The sequence below is a fragment of the Lates calcarifer genome, linkage group LG23, assembly GCF_001640805.2.
Source record: "Lates calcarifer isolate ASB-BC8 linkage group LG23, TLL_Latcal_v3, whole genome shotgun sequence".
Lineage (NCBI taxonomy): Eukaryota > Metazoa > Chordata > Actinopteri > Centropomidae > Lates > Lates calcarifer.
This window is the reverse complement of record NC_066855.1, coordinates 12,480,284-12,498,394: the sequence shown is the minus strand read 5'-3', so window position 1 is coordinate 12,498,394 and position 18,111 is coordinate 12,480,284. Positions and strand designations below refer to the sequence as shown.

Genomic DNA, 18,111 nt, shown 5'->3' with positions numbered 1-18,111 from the left:
GTTGGGTAATTGTAAACTACAGAGACAACGCCTATTTGTCGTGCCCATCTGAGCTGTCTTGTGGGCCAGTTTCCCCTGACAAGTGTGGTTTGAGGGGGCCATAAAGCGGCACTGCCACCATCCCTCAGTCCTGTCCTCTGTTACATATGAACCAGTGGCTAAACTGACAGGCTTATTTACACCAGGACACATGTAGCCTAAATGATATCATCGCTCCAATGCCAAACACTGCTGGTTCACGAACATATCTCATTGACGAAGTACTACGAGTAAAAGGCAGCAGAGAATACCAATATCAATTCACCAGTCATTTAGTTTGAATACACTTCCTTTATGGGTTAGTGAATTAGACCTTTTTACCTCTTGCTGTTCAATTACCCAAGCACCCATAAAAACCTGAAGTTCTGTCTCCGGAGTGATATATTGTCGCGCTGGTCCTAGCAATAAGAGCGAGATTTAGGATGAGCCTTTCTGCTGTGACAGAGATTCGGCAGAGGGACGCTCTCTGTCACCAGATATTGCGGTCCCCAGCCGCTCATTAAAAACGGAGCCATTACTTTACAGCTCCGGCTTGCTCTTCTCTCTCCGTTTCCTTCATCTACCTTCACGGCCCTCTGGAAGTAAATAAACACAAATGAGCTCAAGAGTGTACTGAAAGCACACGAGCCAAACCTGAGTGTGAAAGGTGGCCATACAGTATTACTTCACAGCTGTGTGGCCCATTACGTTCCTAATGCCTTATTTCTCATAATATCTCTTTGTGGTAGGATTAAGTTTATTTCAGAGGGAACTCCCCTGTGAACTATGCAGCATAATGTGTTTGTTGATCATAGTGTGTGCATTCCCCATGGTGCTGTTTGTATTTCAATTGTCTTGTTTGCTCCACCAGTAGTGGTAGGACAGTCACAGAACTTATTCATGTCTCCTAGTTTAGATTGTTGTAGTAATAGTAACTATATTGAAAAGTAGCAGTTCAAGGCTCTGTGCAAAAAGGAGGAATATATAATGCCTTTTAATTTTCCCTGTATACATTGTATGTTTAGTTGCAATATGAGAAGTATAACTCAATTTTTCATGGATTGAACAAATAGTTAGTTGAGAAGGTAATGCACAAACAATGGAAAACTTGAATGTATGGTTGCATATATTTACAATTAGGCTAAATGTGCAAACGTCAGTAACTTTTTCATATGGCAAGTACCTAATTATGACATAAGATATTTACCTCATCCTTAAACCAAACTTTGGCAAAATAAGGCTATAAATGTCACATAAGAATTCATTATGGGCGCTTTAAAAAGTATCTTTGTGTCCCTTTAGATTGGAGGCAAGAAGCACATTAGCATCAAAATAGGCTTTGTCTTTCCTTTCACCAGACAAGCGAATGAACACACCTCCGTTCACCCATCTGTTGAGGCTGCGTTCGTTCCTCATAATGGGTCACCGTAATTGGCGGAGTCAAGAAGCGGGCGCCGCTCCATGGCGTGTGGTTTTGTTACTGGAGTCCTGAGAGTGATGGAGTCGCTGGCAGCTGTGGGCTTGTGGAAGCTGCTGCTGCTACTGCTGCTCACCACGGGTCTCTGTTCCTCTCCTCTCCACCTCACACAGCTCTGCTCCACAGGGACGATATTACTGGGACAAATGGCCGCCTGGGAGCTGAGCACTTAATGAAGCACACCTTTTTTTTTTTCTTTTTTTTTTTTTTTAAACTCCTCTTCTCCTCAGTCAACCTCACCAACAATCCCTCCATCTCACATCTGGCCTGGCAGAAGAACAGATCTGTTGAGGAAATGAGGGAATTGCATTTTGCAAACGGTGTGTCTCACATGACCAGAGCCACAAAGCCCACATGCATGCAAACCCATGCCTTTTTATTTGCCTTCATGACAGTATAGCTATTAGCTGCCTGGTGGCGGTTTTCACTTGTCAAGCATTATGAGATATCCTTCAGAACTCATGGCCAGTTCACAAATTCCTCTGCATTACCGAGATGGGGTTTGTGAGGAGAGTGCAGTGCGCCTAATGAGTTCCTTCCATCTAACTTTTCCCCCTCCTGTCGTCTTGGATCCATTCATATTTAGCACTTATGCAACCGGCTCTCATGCTGAACTGGGAGGCCATTCAGGCAGACAAACGGTTGTTACTCCGATGTGAGGAGGGCATTTAAGCAGTTGTCTCTTTGCAGTGCTTTTGTGGATGATTGACTCTAGTCTTAAGATGATGGCCTGGCACAACCATTTACCTTCCAGAATCTCAACTCAAATCCAGTCTTCCAGATACTTTTTGATTATTTCTGTTCAAATCCTGCATGTGTGTTCTTGAGAGAAGTCATGTACACCATGTAAGCTGCACAGTGTGCTTATGATAATGATTATGATGATAATGCTAATGATTAATGACTATTGAGGTTTTTTTCCTCCTCCACACCAATCATGACTTTCTGCACTTTCTATAACACCCTTTCCCTTTACCATTCCCACTATTCATTCACCAACCTCTTTCACTGAGGGCACTCAAATTAGCCTCGGCCGTTCGATGAGAGCCCAACCGCTGCAGGACATGTCGCCGGACCAAGGCATAAATCATTCCCTCGAAGTAGGAGCTGTGGCAGGCTTAGACGCACATCCACCACCTGAGATTTACGCTGCACATCGAAGCACAGCCCCGCAATCTGGATCCTCTCCACCAGGTCATCTTCAAATTGGTTATTGATCTTCCAATCACAAAATGAATCATATGTTGCCAACACTGTTTTAGGTACTGCGTTTACAGTAGCGTGGCTTGTGTTATGGCCCATATGCAGCCTGGCGATGGATTATTGTTTAGAAAACCGTGAGAAAACAAGTACCTTCGATGAGCAGGGAGCAAATAGGAAAAGAAATTAGAAGCAGTCTACCTTGAGATGAATAGGTGCCATATTGTCATCCAGCAGAGCCTCATTATAACATATCAAAACAGCTGAAGAAACTGTTGACAGTCGCTGAAGTGAAGAGTTTGAAGTTGGCTATTTTGCTGTAGTGATATGTAACAATGTGTGATTATGACTGGAGTCATTTTAATATTTCCTCTCAGGATTAATTGCTGTGCCTATGATAATGTTATACAGCAGTCCTTCAGAAAAATATGAGCAGTTTTGGTATTTCTTTTATGTGATGGAGGCAAATTCTTTGCAGACCTAATTCTGATTCATTCCCTGTTTATAATGGAAGCCACTCAGTCACAATATGAAGCTGAAATATGCACAATTCTGTCACAGCAGAATCAGTGCTTTTATCTACATCTAACTTAAATGGGACTGGTTTCATGGAGGCACTTTGTTTCAGCTCTTGGCATATACTATATTGTGGCGTATTATTTAATGGGGCTTCACTTCTTGCCCAATTAGGCTCCAAGATGGTGTGTAAATGTAGCTTCTGCCCTGGGAGCAGTTCGCTCATAAATGCCAGAATGGCCATTATCAAAATTCCTTTGTGAGTGAAAACAGACAGCTATAATATATAGACTCACCCTTAATTGAAAGATTTTAAGGATGGCAGCAGTACTATGTTTTTTCCTCTTAAATGTCAATATTTGAAACACAAGACAATGGGACTTTTTTTTTCCCTGTTCCATTTTGGAAGGAAAATGTCAACCTCAGTTTCATTTTCAAAGATGGCTGCATCATTGCATTTGTGGCTTCTACCTAATATATTAATAGTGTGCCAGACACGTTTGGATGACAGGTTCAGTGTAACTAATTGGCTGTTGAATGGAGCCACGTTGTAATCTTGCAGGTGTTATTTTTGATTCATGTGCACGTGTTCAATTACAGAGGGTCATTATGACTACATGGTGATTAGTGATTACAGCACATGATTTGTGAGAGCTTATGTGCTCATGGGTTTGGAGCATGTCCACTGGTCAGGTTTAAGGACAGAGAGCTAGACTTTTTTTCTATCCACCGAGGGAAAGTTTCTGTATATGAGAGTTAGCTTTCAAAGACACTGCCCCTGCTTTGCTTTTACCATTCTCAGTTGAGGTAGAACCCAGCCTCAGTGGCCCTTTCATTTCTTTGGATTCTAGCAGGCCCCTAAGCAGGCAGGAGGGAATGTGGACAGACAGCTCTGCTCCACTCCCCAGTCGATAGCAGCCAGCAGGTAAGCTCTGTCTCCGTCTGCAGCGTGGCAGACTCTTATTAGTGGTAATGTTCTCACATCATCCATCTCCAGGTGGGCTTCCGCCATTGATCTCAACGCCAAGGCTTGTCACTGGCTGCTCCTTGCGCAGCGTTCGCCTCTAGCACTGGCTTTAGATGTCCCAGCTTAATGTTCTGTCGATAGACTCATGGCAGGACAGCCAGCATTAGACCTGTGAGGTGACTTGCACAGCAGTGTGAGATGTTTTCCTCACAGTGGTCTTCAATACCCAAATTCAGCCTGGATAAACAGTGAAGCGTTTAAGTTTGTTGATCTGTATAATCATATTGCATGGCAGTGAGTTCGAGTGACATTACTCAGTGGGAGAATTGATATCTATATTCTCTGTCAGTTTGTTAGCATGGACTCTGTAATACAGTCAAATAGGCAAAATCTGTCTGCAATTCTAAAGCTGTGTTACGACTGACAGTAGCCCTGTGTGAAAAATTAGTTTGACTGTAGCTCTGGCAAAACAATGCAGGCAAAACTGTTGTAAAACAACGCAATGTGACATCATCTGGCAAGGCCTTGTGTTAGCCAATTAAATGCTTTCAAGGGCACAATCTTCACCTTGTGATCATTGTGACAACAGAAATGGTAGTATGGTATGAGAAAATTTAATTGGACCAGTTCATGGAAGCTTGACTAAATGTTTAATGTTTTTTGGGCACTTGGTCGACCTGGTTCAGTGGTTTAACCAATGGAGAATTAAATTTGGGTCTCTCCCCGAAGACCTTATCAGATGCCAGTGAAACAAGGCCATCTGTTGGGAGTGTGTTAGTGAAGCAACCATGCTGCAACGCCCCATGCAGAGGAATCCAGTTGTTTCTCTAATTACAGTTATACTTGGGTACATCATGGTTAGGGTTTACTTTACAACAATGTTAGGTTAGTATTGTGTTTGGAGACAGAAATTAATTTGAGTACATTTTTTTTCTCCAGGTTGTGACATTACCCAAAACAGACAGTAATAGCACTAATTCTAACCAGATTTAGAGTATGTAGTGTAGGTGAAACAGTGACAAATGAGTACATACAAAGTAAGGTGTAAGGTGTTGTCTGCATTTAAATTGGTCTGTGGGTTTGTTTCTAGAGTTGGTAGAGCATTTCTGATATGTTCTGTTTTTATTAAAGCTCTGAGTGCCCACCAGCCAACCAAATCCAGTCATTATACTGAACTATACCACCAAACTAACTGGAGAATCATATATTTATAAAAAATATATATATATATATATATATGGATGTTGCTTCAATTTTAAGAAAAAACTGACAATACTAGAGGTAATAGTTTGAAATCCATTTTATTTTTGGAATCAAATATCATCTTTAGCCACACAACAGTTTTATTCCAGCTTAAATTGACATTGTCTTCTATCAACAAAATATTGTTGTAACCTAAAAAAATAAATATGAGTTTCCACTGAACATTCATCGAATATTACACGACTTAATAAAACATTATGTTCTCCCTGTAAGTGATGTGTTACACATTAGTTGCCATTCACAAAAATATGTATCACGGATGAGTGTAACATTAATTTATCAGCCTACATCAATACTATGGCATGGAACAATAGATATAACACATTTACTCACATGGGTTATTAGTCACTTTTTATGAACAGGACAAAGGGGAAAAAAGACGAATATTACATTCTTTCACATGTGTCAGTCAGATTAGACAGCAATTTTTAAAATTAACATCAGAGGTAAAACATTCAACATTTATAGAGTGTTACATCTGTCAGGAACAATGGAAAACAGTTTGCATCACTTTATTTTAAGGCATTTTTGTTACTAATGTATTCACTTTAATAATATTTCACTATATCATTTTATAAGCTCTTCACATGGACATATAAAAATACATTTAGTATATAAGAATAAACATGCATGTGTGTCTTCTTGATGTGGATTTTGAAACCATCTTTATGGTTCACATTCACTTTGGCTGATGATACACAGATGCATTAAAAGCATACAGTGTTACAGGACAACAAATATCCTCACATTTTAATTGCTAAAGACCAATGATTCAACTTGCTCTAACATTAACCACCACAGACTGAAACAAGACCCACAACATACTGTACGTTTGCAGAGGTATCCAAGTCACAGAACACTTTGAATGGACATTTTTGACCTAAACAGCATGCATGATGTAGATGTTATTCCAATATTTCAGAATATCAAAAAATAGCCACCATAGTTAATTTTATATTACATAAGCTCCATGCATCTAATGAATTGATTTAATAAACTGCACATATACCCTCACTTCACCTGCTATTATGTTATTGCACAAAGGTCCTATCAGTACAACAATACATCACTTCCCTCATTCTACCTCTAAGTCAAATAAAAAGCACACACACACACACACACACACACCACACACACACCACACACACACACACACACACACACACGAACACAGTGGTTTGCCTCACCTAGTCACCACTGGACTGTATCTTGCTTATAAAGTAGCTCTGATCACTACATTTTACAAATATTTAATATTGCTATAATACAGAACATATAGACACTTTGCACTAGTTAACTATTGCTATAACATAGAACACATACATAGAGTACATCTAAACAACTTCAAATGTGCCACTAAAACCATATGACATGTTTTCCCTCTACACACATTATTTATAACCAGTGCTCTATGTTTTCAGTTATTCTCTCATATCTTTATATAAATATCTTAAAGTGCCTCATCAGACAGACTTCACATAATGCACAACCTCTTTGGCAACTGGATTAGGATTTTAAAAAAAAATCTAAATATTAAAATTGATCTGAAAGTACAGCTGATCCAATTTGTTATTAACATAATGGCAGACACAAAGTGAAACAGGTTGGCAAGATCACATTTACAGGATGTCATGATTGTTACATGTCATTTAAATACACAGAATGTACTATAGGATTTTTTAAATATATATAATCCTGTCACGTCTATTACATTACTACTCTGTGTGAGATATGAACTCACTTTATTTACTCTCTGATAGAGGAATTTCCCCTCACATCAGTGCTACAAAGCAGACATGGCTTCAGTTTCCTAAAGGCAGCAGACCATTTATTCTCAGTCTACCGATTCAAGCGGGGTCAGTGTTGGACCTAAGATCACTCTGATGTCTATGCATATCCAAGAGAACTTGTTTTCCAGTTTTTGTTCACATTTTTCAATATTTACATACTATATATGAACTTTTAAGGCTTTGCATTTTGTTGTGAAGGGAGCACTATTGCACAGACAACAAAGACACATGAAGGAGTCTCGACTACTGAGTCTAAAGCTAAAATCTAAGTCTAAGAGTGTTGAGAGGAGCAGCTGAGTGGGCGTGCTCTCTCGGTATGGCTTACTTCCCTGATTTATGAGGCTGGCCAGCTTCCTGGCTACTACCAGCCGGTTTGGTAGCCAGTGTGCTGCTTCTATTGCACAGGTCCCTGATTTCCAGAAGGCCCTCATTCAGCGCTTTGACGAAAACGGCTGAGCTCGTCTCTGTGTTCTCCCAGAAACTAGACACGCAGAAGATGATGTGATCTGACTGTGGGTTGTAACAGGCGCCGTAGCCATTGGGCACCACCGGGCCGTAGCAACAGAACATTTCCACTGTGGTTGGAACCTGGAGACAGGAGGACACAGCCTGGATTAGACCAGGTAGCTATTCAAGGGAAAGAGTAGTTAATCAGATGGGTAATCAGTCTGTAAACTGCCAGAAATGAGGGAAGAATACTCCTCACAAGCTCTTCAGATAGCTTATTTTGTCCGACCAGCAGTAGAAAGATATTTCATTTATAATTATATAAAGCAACAAAATCTAACATTTGACAAGTTGGAACTAGTAAATAGTTGGCATTTTTGCTTGATAAATGACCCAAATTATTTTTCAACATTTGCAGAGATGGAATCTTTGACCTGGTGTAAATAATCATAGTGTTTTTAGAGCTTTTACTTTGACATCTTTAAGACTTCGTGCTAGGAAGACTGCAATATATTGTTTTTCATAGATGAGTTTTTGCAAATAGTGCGTCACTTCAAGAAAAGAGCTCACTGACAGAATATTATAACAACGTTTCAGTGAACACAGCGTGGGTTTGATCACTTTTGAGGAACATTAACTGGTGATGGAGAGTCACAAAATGCATTCATTTTGTTCAAAATGTCATGATTACTAATGATTACACATCAACATTGTGAACTTGACAAGTTACTGCTGAGTATAAACAGCAGATGCTCTTTGATTAGCTAGAAATGGAAAAGAATTCCAAAGTTGAAAAATCATCCTGTAGTCATGTCATGTACTTGTACAAGCACCATTCAGTCAGTTGAATAACAGCTCCTCTGAACGTATAGTTAGGAGAGTGTATGTAAGGGTTCAAGTAGTACAAGCTACAACTAAATACAGAGATAATCTTGGTGAATAAACTCAAGCACAATGGATGAGTCTGTCAGGGTTTCCAAGTAAAGACTAGCACAGACCACTCAGTGAGGATCCTGAACACCAGCATGAATTGAATATTTTTAATTAGTCTTGAGCATTTTATACAATTTTGTTGTTTTGCTATCTGCCATCCCAGTGCCTGTTTAAATGACTACAGTAGAGTTCAGGGACTCTTTTTTTTTTTTTTTTTTTTTTTTTTTTGAGAGAGAGAAAGAAAGAGACCTCCCCCTCAGCCACCTTCACTTGGTTTCATGGCTACACACAAGTTAGGTTAGGTTGTGTTTTCTCACCTTGAATTATACACAATGACTGTGTTGAATTTTGCAGAAAATTCAACATTAGCAGGCTTGATTTCAGGTGGCAGTCAGGTTATCTTCCTGGAAAGGTACAATTAAAATAGTTTAAAAGTCAGTGTAGCCTTTTAGGAGAACCTAATGACTCCACCATTTTGCAATTTATGGCCAGGTATTGAAGAGGCAGAGGAACTCAAATTTCCCAGGCTTATCAGGCCTAAGTAGGAATCCTAACTGGTACATGTTTATCTATTTCTGTTGCAGTAACTGAACACTGTACCTCTGCTCACAAGAGGAAGGAATTTGAATGGATGATATGTAAAGTAGCAAAATATTATCAGCAGCAGTTTTTTCTGGACAGTATCTCCTCTGTATGAGGAATTTGATGAGTCAGGGTTCAGGAGGCACGTGTACATATACTGTACTTCCTCTCTGTCGTCAAGCATGAACATGGAATTCAAAGAAATTATTTAAAGCAAGAAAATGTTAAAAATGGGATTGCATGTTACCTGACTGGTAGAGAGGATGAACTGGTTACTGGTCAGATACGTCTCATCACAGAAGATCTCTGGCTTCTCCATGTTGAGCTCCTTTGAGATCTTCAGAAGCCCAAGGAGATGATTGTCTATTGCCATTCCTGTAATAGCCTGGAAGACATTTTTTTTGCTCATTGCTAATGAAGTCTTTTCAATTAGAGTCCCTATATGAGCAAGGATGGGCTTCATGGGTCCAGTCCTTGTTTGGTACACAGCACACAGTTACATCATATTATAAACTGTAGACGTTCAACCACTTGAACTACTTGAGTTAAAGTTGGACCACAAGCATTTTTAACAATAGCTCTGTTCCTCCAACCTTCTATATAAAGCAAATTGTCGTTTTACTTGTTTTTTTTTTTAGTGAGCTTTAAAGGTGCTAGTAAATGGGTGGTTTTCTTTTTTTCCCCCTTTAGACAGAGCTAGGCTAGCTGATTCCCCCTGCTTCTGGTTTTTGTACTAAGCTAAGCTAGCTGTCTCTTTTTAGCTTCCTCGTAGCTTCATATTAATAGGGCAGATTCACTTGGCAGGAAAGCTAGCAATTGCATATTCCAACTTGAACTATTCTTCAGGGAGCAGGTGATAAATTTTGGAGGGATCACCATGGTAACATCATGTTTTGTTGGTAAGATTATACATTTCAATTTTGGCTGTGACATTAATATATTGAAAACTGGTTTAAAATACTTACTGCAATAGTATAATTTGTCTGGGCATTAATCGCATCCCTCAGTCGTTTCGTTTTTTCGGAGTCCTGTTGGAGAAGTAAATAATCGGAGAATGAACCTAACACATGGCTTTTTTCACTTTGTACATCCAGTAAATTCAATTTGTCATGTCATTTGGAGATCATCTGTTTGAATGGGGAGACTGGCTTTGGCATGCCAAGGTGGCTGGTCACACCTGTTTCATTTAAGCAGGTGTAATGAACAGTAATATGGGAGTTACGCAGTAATTGGGGTCAAAGTGAGAAAAATGACTCACGGTGAAAGTGGCCCTCTCATCTGTCATGGACTTCACGAAGGCCAGGGCCTCAGGGGTGGCAGAGCGAATGTTATCCACCCGACCTTGTTGGAAACGCCTGATGGACGCACTCTCATACGTGGACACGAGCCTTCCATTGCATCTGAGTACATGACAGACATCAGCATATCGGAAAGGGCACAGTACCGATCTTTTAGAAAACTGGAATATGGATGTAATGAATGCTCTTTACTTGTAAAATGCAAGTTGTAAGGCAACTTGTATAAACGCATCTGGACTCATCTTCTGCTTTTTGATGAATTCTTTTCCATAAGCTTTGAACTTGAAAACATCCATGTCAAGATTATTCACCAGCCTGAAGGAGAAAGCACAAAAGATATGGGACCTTATGTCACTGGAAAGACTTTGCATTATTTGAGGATGTGGTTCTGTGTTAGTTTGTTTGTGTAAGTCTTGCCTCTGGAGTCTGTCTCCAGATGCTGCTAAAAGTCCCTGGATTTGCGGGTTGCATTTCCAGAGCAGTCTTCTTGGAGGGGGGAGCTCTCTGATGCTGGATGCCTTCACTATCTTGGAAGGACTCCCTGTTCTGTTTAGAACAACAACACTTATGTCTCCTACATTTTATCCTCAGCAGAATTCATTGAGATAGAAGTATTCAGCATATGGTTGTATATTGCTGTAACAGGTCAGCTTACATATATTTCATAAGGAATTCAGAGCACTGCACTAGAACTATTCCCTCGAATGGTGAATGTTCGCACACGACCCCACATATCCCGTTCATTCCTATGACAAACTGAGAGAAACTGGATTAATGAATGGAGCAAACTCTTAATTTGTGGAGGACTGATTTACCTTGAACAGGGTCCTACCTGCATTGATTTATCATACCAGCGGTTTGCCCCATTCTTCTCATGGCCACCACCGTGCAGCATCAGCAGGGCCCTGTTGGTATCACTGGGCACCAGGCTACTGGGTTCATCCAGACACACCACACACACACAGCTCTCAATCAGGGCTAGAGAGTCCCTGTTGGTTTGATCTGGATGGAAGAAAGAAGCAGTATGAAGTATGTTCTGGATTATCCTCTTAAAGATGGTTTATGGTTGATCGAGACTTCTGAAAATGATCATAAATGACATGTTTGGGCTTAGACCTTTTGTTAGTACATCTCTAGCTTGTGCCCATTCTGTTCTCCCATCAGATGTCAGGATGCCAAAAGGAGGGAGTCTCTCTTCAGCGTTCTCTGCCATTTTCATGATCTTCTCCAGTTGGGTTAAGATCTCCATCTCGTTGAGCTGCTTGCTGTGTTGCGACTACATCCAACACGAAAAACTAGTGAGAAAAACAGATTACAGAATGTTTCCATCATGCACTGTGTCACCTGAAAGATACATAATCATAGCTGCTCCCACATATTGTTATTGTGGGACAATATTTTTGTAGCTAAGGTAAACAGGATTCTAGTAGCAATGGCATGGACTAAAAATGACCAAGTTCTCCTGAAAATATGGCTCCTCTGATGTGATCAGTTAAAGATGCTATTCAAGGAAGCTCTGAGAGAAGTGGCAGATTCAATCAGCAGTAATTTAGTTAACTGCCTGTAGCTCCATAGGGACAGGCCCTTATGTGTCACAGATTGATTTTACCGAGAACCATTTCCAGGTGAGAGCACCCACTGTGCCCCGTTCAACTGTAATTTAAAGGCGCAATCCATTTATGTGCAGCCTGATTACACAAAATGCCAATTTAGCATCTATAACCATTTAAGAAATTTACTAATCCCTTAGGTGTGAGATGAGTCATGTGTTGTGGCATTGCATTATTGGAAAATAAAAAAATTTGGAAAACATCTCTCCAGTTAAAATGACAGTTGAGACTGGGAAGTCTTGTTGGGAAAATGAGAGACGACTGGCTGCACCTGCTGCTCTAGTGAAGAGTCACTTTGGCCCTGGAAGAAAGATGAGATATAAACATGACCATTCAATAGTGTCTGCTGCAACACTTTCTGTCTTCCACTTCCTGATCAGTTAGGCCCCAAAGATTAATGTTGTTGTCAGTGGTTCCATTCTGTGGATTTCTATACAGCTTAATATGGAAATAATTCTGAGCAGTTTAGATATTCAAATAGACTCTTTAACATCCCTAAATATCCCTTGTCTGACTTTACCCACTAACAGTTGCAATAGAAGTCATATTGTATGTACTGTGATAACTGGGTAAAATGTCACCTGTGGGGGTTAATGTGCAACCTTAAGCAGTTTATACTTATAGTCCATAAGATGGATTTCATGTAGGAAAGCTTATCCTCTTTTGAGAAAAGAAGGTTTTATTAATGTAATGTCCTACAATTTTCTAACTGCCTGTTACTGGAAAACAAACTCATTCAGGACCGATTAGGTCAAAGAGGGTGGAGGATTTTGACTTTTTCATACAAATGATCATGTTCCTATGATATCTGTAATTGTATTTAAATATGGCACAACTGATAGAACAGATAATTATATATTTTATGTAAATCATTTAGATGTTTAGATATACGTTGCAATTAGATGAAGGATTAGGAACTAGAGGCCAGTGTCGCTGCATGAGATGAAATATTTACCACATGATCAGCGATAAGAAAAAGGAATTTAAAGCAAAAAAATAGCCCATGTCTGATATGATGTACTGACAATTCGCTCTGCTTTCAGCATCTATTGAGAAACTGAATTTGTATTAGAACATCCTTACATTTACTTATATTTTCTCTCAAATGAACAGGGCACTGTCTTCAGTTAGAAGTGAGACTGAGTGCGTCCTGACCTGGTTCTTGCATGCCACAATAATGTGCTCTGGCGCTGACGAGGCTGCATTTGTCTGGACCTTCAGCGTGTCTGTCTTTAGACCCGGGTAGCGGTAGGAGGTGAAGAGGCGGTAGTACTGCTCCATGCACAGAGGGGTTCCAGCTAACTGGCCTCGAGCGAACTCCACTGGCAGTGCTCGCCTGAGAGACATTATCACACATCAGATTACCTCTGAGGACTCTGGCTTCATCGTTATACTTTATTTTATATTCATCTTAAATTCACTAACTTAGGTAAGGTAGACGAGATGTAGGACCCTGTCACAGGGTGACAGGTTATCTATTAAAGGTTAAACTTACTCATCAATAAGTCCTTTATACTCCAACACTCCTCTGATGAGACGAGCTGCAAATCTTAAAAGAATGAAAAGGGTGAAATTGAAAGAAAACAGGGCACAAGGTTTGCTGTAAAACACTGAACATAAACAGCAGACTGGCCAGTGATGATAATTAGATCTGCTCTCATCTCTCAAAGGACCAACAGTAATCACATTATGGTAAATTACTAGGATACAGTGAGCGAGCTGTGTGTGTTTATCTGTGTTTGTGAGAGAGAGGCAGTCTGTATGTGTGAGTGGGCGGTGTGGGCAAATAGGGAAAACGCAGAGCCCTGTCAGGTCTTATGTTGTATGTCATTTGTTTTGTTGTTATTACGTTCAAAACTAGATCAATACAGAGGAGGCAGCCGCAGCGCACCACACCCCGAAATGAGGCCTGACTAGCAGTCTCTGCGGAGAGCTTGGCCCTGTCACTCCCAATCTAATAAGTGGCCGTGTCAGTAGATTACCAGCTGCTTGTGGAGCTCTGGAAATATTCAGTTAGTGCAGCACGAGCTGACAAAAGCTAATGTTGAGTTATAGGGCCGGACGGACTGGTGTAATGTCTGGTTGACCACAGCTCATTTAATAATGGGCAGAGATTTGGCCAAGAGATAACGCCAGTGATTCCCTCCATGTCTGTAATTCAGATCTTAATCTGAGTCTGTGTCTGCTGAGAAGAACATAAACGCTGTCAGCGGTTGCAGAGCTGAATGATATGTATATTTAGCATTGTTAGGGATGGTTGTGCATTATTCAGTCTCGTTAACCTTGCTATCCTGTGTCTGTTTTTTTCACTTCACAGTCCCTTATAGAACCAGGAGGGCACAACAAATTTACAAACCAACTTCCAAACTTCAAAAGGCCTTAAGATAGATTCAAGAAATCTGATGTGATTTACTCTTTTTATGGTAAAATATGGTGCATTTATGCACCTCTGTTTAGAATTTAGAATTGCTTGACGTCTATCAGATAATGTGCTGTAACCAGCTCAGTTTGTGGGTCTTAAATGCAGTGGCTGCAGAGTAACAGATAGAGAAAGACAGTTTACAGCAGGGCTGAAACAATTAGTCAGTCAAGAGAAAATGCAACCATTTTCCATCAGCTCATTCAAGTAAATTTTGAAGCAAAGAAGTTCTAGCTTTTTCAGTTGTGAATTCTTTTGTTTGTCTAATGTGTATTTTAGGGTTTTGGATCATTGGTTAGAAAATTACAAGCAACTTATACATAATCATGAGATTAATTGTTAATGAAAAATAATTGTTGCACTCATTGTATTCTGGTTTATTCAGTTGCAGCAGCTTCCACAAGCGGAATATATGTCTTTCCCTGTGTGACCATTAAAGGAGTAAAGAAGCTCTTTCACTCTGATCAACTCACTTGTTCCAAATCCTGACATTGACCTCTGTAGTTTACAGGGCTGGAATATTTTCTGCAGTTCTTTTGCAGATACATATTTTTCATACTGCCTTACACACGTGTCTAACTTTTCAGTAGCTGATTTTTTTTTTGGGTTTGAAACAATGTTTTCCTTTTAATTGTTCCTTTCATTGATCTACACTTGATTCTGTTCTTGCAAAATAGCAGTTTCTGTCTGAATCAGTGCTTCTGGTGTGGCACAGCTAACGAAAGAGGGTAGATAAAGTTAAAAAGCTTGTCACATGCAAACATTGTATAGTCTGAAAAACAGCAGAAGCCAATGTCAAGCACATACCTGAGGGCATCTTTATGATCTCTGAACGTCTGCTTAGGAAACACCATGACAGGACTGGAGTTGACTGGTAGGGCCAACCTGTTGTTCAAGTACATTTCCTCCAACCAGTAGTCATAGACCTAAATAAAAACACAGGGGCTCTTTTTGAGAAATGTTGCTTCGTTAAACGTTCTGGACTCAAGTTATTACTTTCAGAGTTGAGACCTGTGAGCACTGGAGTAAAAAAAAAAAAAAACCATTACAGTGTATCACTGCCAGATGAGAAGGAGAGTGGGAGAGAGCGTCAGTGTGAGAGTGGGAGCGTGATAGATTTCACTGAGCTGGATGAGTTGTGGACTGACCGATCACCCAGACTCAGGAGGAGAGATTGAAGCAACAAAGGATGAACAGAGGCTTTGATAAATCTTTATCACCAGGCATTTAACTATTTTCAGCTTATATGAAGGGGCTATATATTATTTTATGAGTTTTATCATGTAGGTAGACAAAATCTGAGACTGTTTTATTTTATTTTCAGACTAAATTGAGTGTTCAAGTAAGTGCAGTGTTCGATACCTGATTATTACAGAAAAACACAATCATAGCTTATTCTGATAACATGTACTGCACTGCAAAAGGTCAAATTCAATAATTTGGATTGAGTTTCCTTGGAGTTTTCCAAGTGAATGTTTGATGAATCAGAAAAATATAAAACTACTCTTAAAGACTAGTAAAACCAAAAATCTGGATTGATATGGGGGGAGGGAGCAGAGTAAGACTTGTTCTTTTTCCTGCCTTGTTCAGGTCATTCATCTGTGTGTTTTTTTTTTGTTTTTGTTTTTTTTATCTTGTAGATCTGAGAGTTTACCCAGTTGGTCGTCTTGTCCCTCCTCTCCAAAAGCTTCTTCTGGAGAACCTCTCCGACGCCTCCAGGAGCCCCAAACTTCTCCACGATGGCCTTTGTTTTCTTAAACTGCTCCTCCTTTACCAGGTACTGGACACACTTCAAGTACGTGTCAAGGGTTTGTTTCAGTGGGGGCACAGGGACCTTTGGCAACACCTGGTGCCATAAAAACAACAGACTGGTCTAAATAGTCATACAAGTAAGGAAAGGACAGCAGCTATTGAGTCTTTTGATGAAGAGGTAATTCCCACACATCTTTTCTTTATGCTTTTATCACTAGAACCCAAGTTAATAATTCATCTTAAATGCCTCGAGGCTTATTTGAGAATAAATTCCACAGCCTTGTGGGACTTGAGAACACTTTGTGTTTTAAGGATGGAAAATGCAGATTGATTATACTTTCTGTCTGATGTTTGATAATTTGCATAAACTAGATACTGTTGTTAACCCAAGACGTTAATATTGACCAGTGCATTAGAATTTAAAAATAAGTTGTAGCTGTGATTTCTTGGAAGTGGGGACTGTGTAGAAATCTCTTGACTATTTTTGCAAAGACATAAAATGTTGCCCTGGAAAGACAAAAAAAAAAAAAAAAACCTGAACAAAAAAACTAAACAACAAAACATGGTTCAGTGCTGATTAAACGACTTCACAGAAAAAGAAATGTCCTATATTAGTGTTTGGGTAAAGGTTTTGAAAAAGCCAGCTGTACAGTTCTCGCCCCTAGTGGTCAATTAACGTAAGTGAAGCTGGCGCTGTCCCTTGTGCTGAAATCCAGCATCGTTAGTCTGCCAACTTCAGCACCATGGACAGCGACAGCGCTCAGCGCGAAAACTTATATAATTTGGAAGATACGGAATGAATGCTGGTGTAAGGAAAAACAGTTTGACTGTAGAAACAATGACATGTTTTCATACTTGGCTGTCTCGGTCTCTGGCCGTCTCTTTCTCCAAGATTGGCATCTTTGCATTCCCGTCCACTCAAGGGAAAATAATGTGGAAACCCTCCAGAGGTGGTTCGAGTTCAGTCCTCTCTGCGCGAAGCATGTTAAGACATTGGATAAAAGGAGAGCAAGGGGGAAAAAAACGCAAGTCAATAAAATTAGGCCTACTGGGAAATGGAGCCACGTAGTGCTGTGTGAAAGTGAGCCATCAGGCTTCCACTCTCCATCATTTTGTAGCCTAATGCAATTTGCTGCGTGTCCTTGAATTCCAGCTGCGCCTCATCGTTCACCGCTGCAAAGAGATATACATCTTAAAAACTCAATTGATCTTTATTTCAGTCTTAAGAGAGTAATTTCTCCTAAAGAAAATCAAATTAAAGCCAATAAAAGAAGAATAGTTGTACTTTTTTCTCCATGCAGTTTCTCCTTTTAAAGGTAGTTTAATTAAAATATATATAGTTATTTAAATAGTATTTCTGTTTTACTGGCCTGAATGAAAACAAGTAAATGAATAACGATTAGAAAACCTTTAAAATTCGTTTTTAGAGCGATTTTTAACAAAAGTTTTTAAGACGACTCATCTTCCTCGCTGTGCGGTTAAGAGGCTCAGTGCTGGGTAATAAGTTTTAATAAACACAAAATCTCATTTGTTGCCATTTGAGAGAAAGAAAAAAAAAAGTTTCCTTACCTGATCGGTGTACTACCCAAAGAGGTCAGAGAAGTCTGTATAAGTTCACATTGCTTCCCGCGTCCGCGCCGTGAAATCCCATATTATTAGAGTAAAGGTCCGTTCCGGCGCTTGACTGCTCCCCCGTCCCCACGCCGCGCCATAAGGCTGTGATTCCACATTAAAGCGCGCCTTGGAAAAGATGCTGAAGGTGTTTGCGTCTACCTACCCCCCTGAGGCACGAGACTCCTCCCATCGAAATCTATTCGAGGAACATATTATCTGACAGCT

The 18,111-nt window shown here is 40.0% G+C and overlaps 2 protein-coding genes across 2 annotated transcripts in view; one reads left to right on the top strand and one right to left on the bottom strand.

Moving 5' to 3' along the window:
• LOC108899010 (poly(ADP-ribose) glycohydrolase) overlaps window positions 1-16,306 on the top strand; it is a 41,884-nt gene extending 25,578 nt beyond the window's left edge. Inside the window, exon 16 of the mRNA XM_018699204.2 lies at window positions 16,161-16,306. Within this exon, the coding sequence (XP_018554720.1) occupies window positions 16,161-16,166 (6 nt within the window). The 3' untranslated portion in view covers window positions 16,167-16,306. The remainder of the gene's footprint in view (window positions 1-16,160) is intronic.
• On the bottom strand, window positions 6,587-18,111 carry LOC108899013 (choline O-acetyltransferase-like). Its single transcript, XM_051066520.1, is given in 14 exon segments — window positions 6,587-7,819; window positions 9,441-9,578; window positions 10,159-10,221; window positions 10,452-10,593; window positions 10,684-11,037; window positions 11,147-11,247; window positions 11,324-11,493; window positions 11,608-11,761; window positions 11,763-11,786; window positions 13,257-13,437; window positions 13,597-13,650; window positions 15,328-15,446; window positions 16,175-16,366; window positions 17,128-18,111. Coding segments are annotated over 14 exon segments (2,004 nt in total). The 5' UTR covers window positions 17,173-18,111; the 3' UTR covers window positions 6,587-7,552.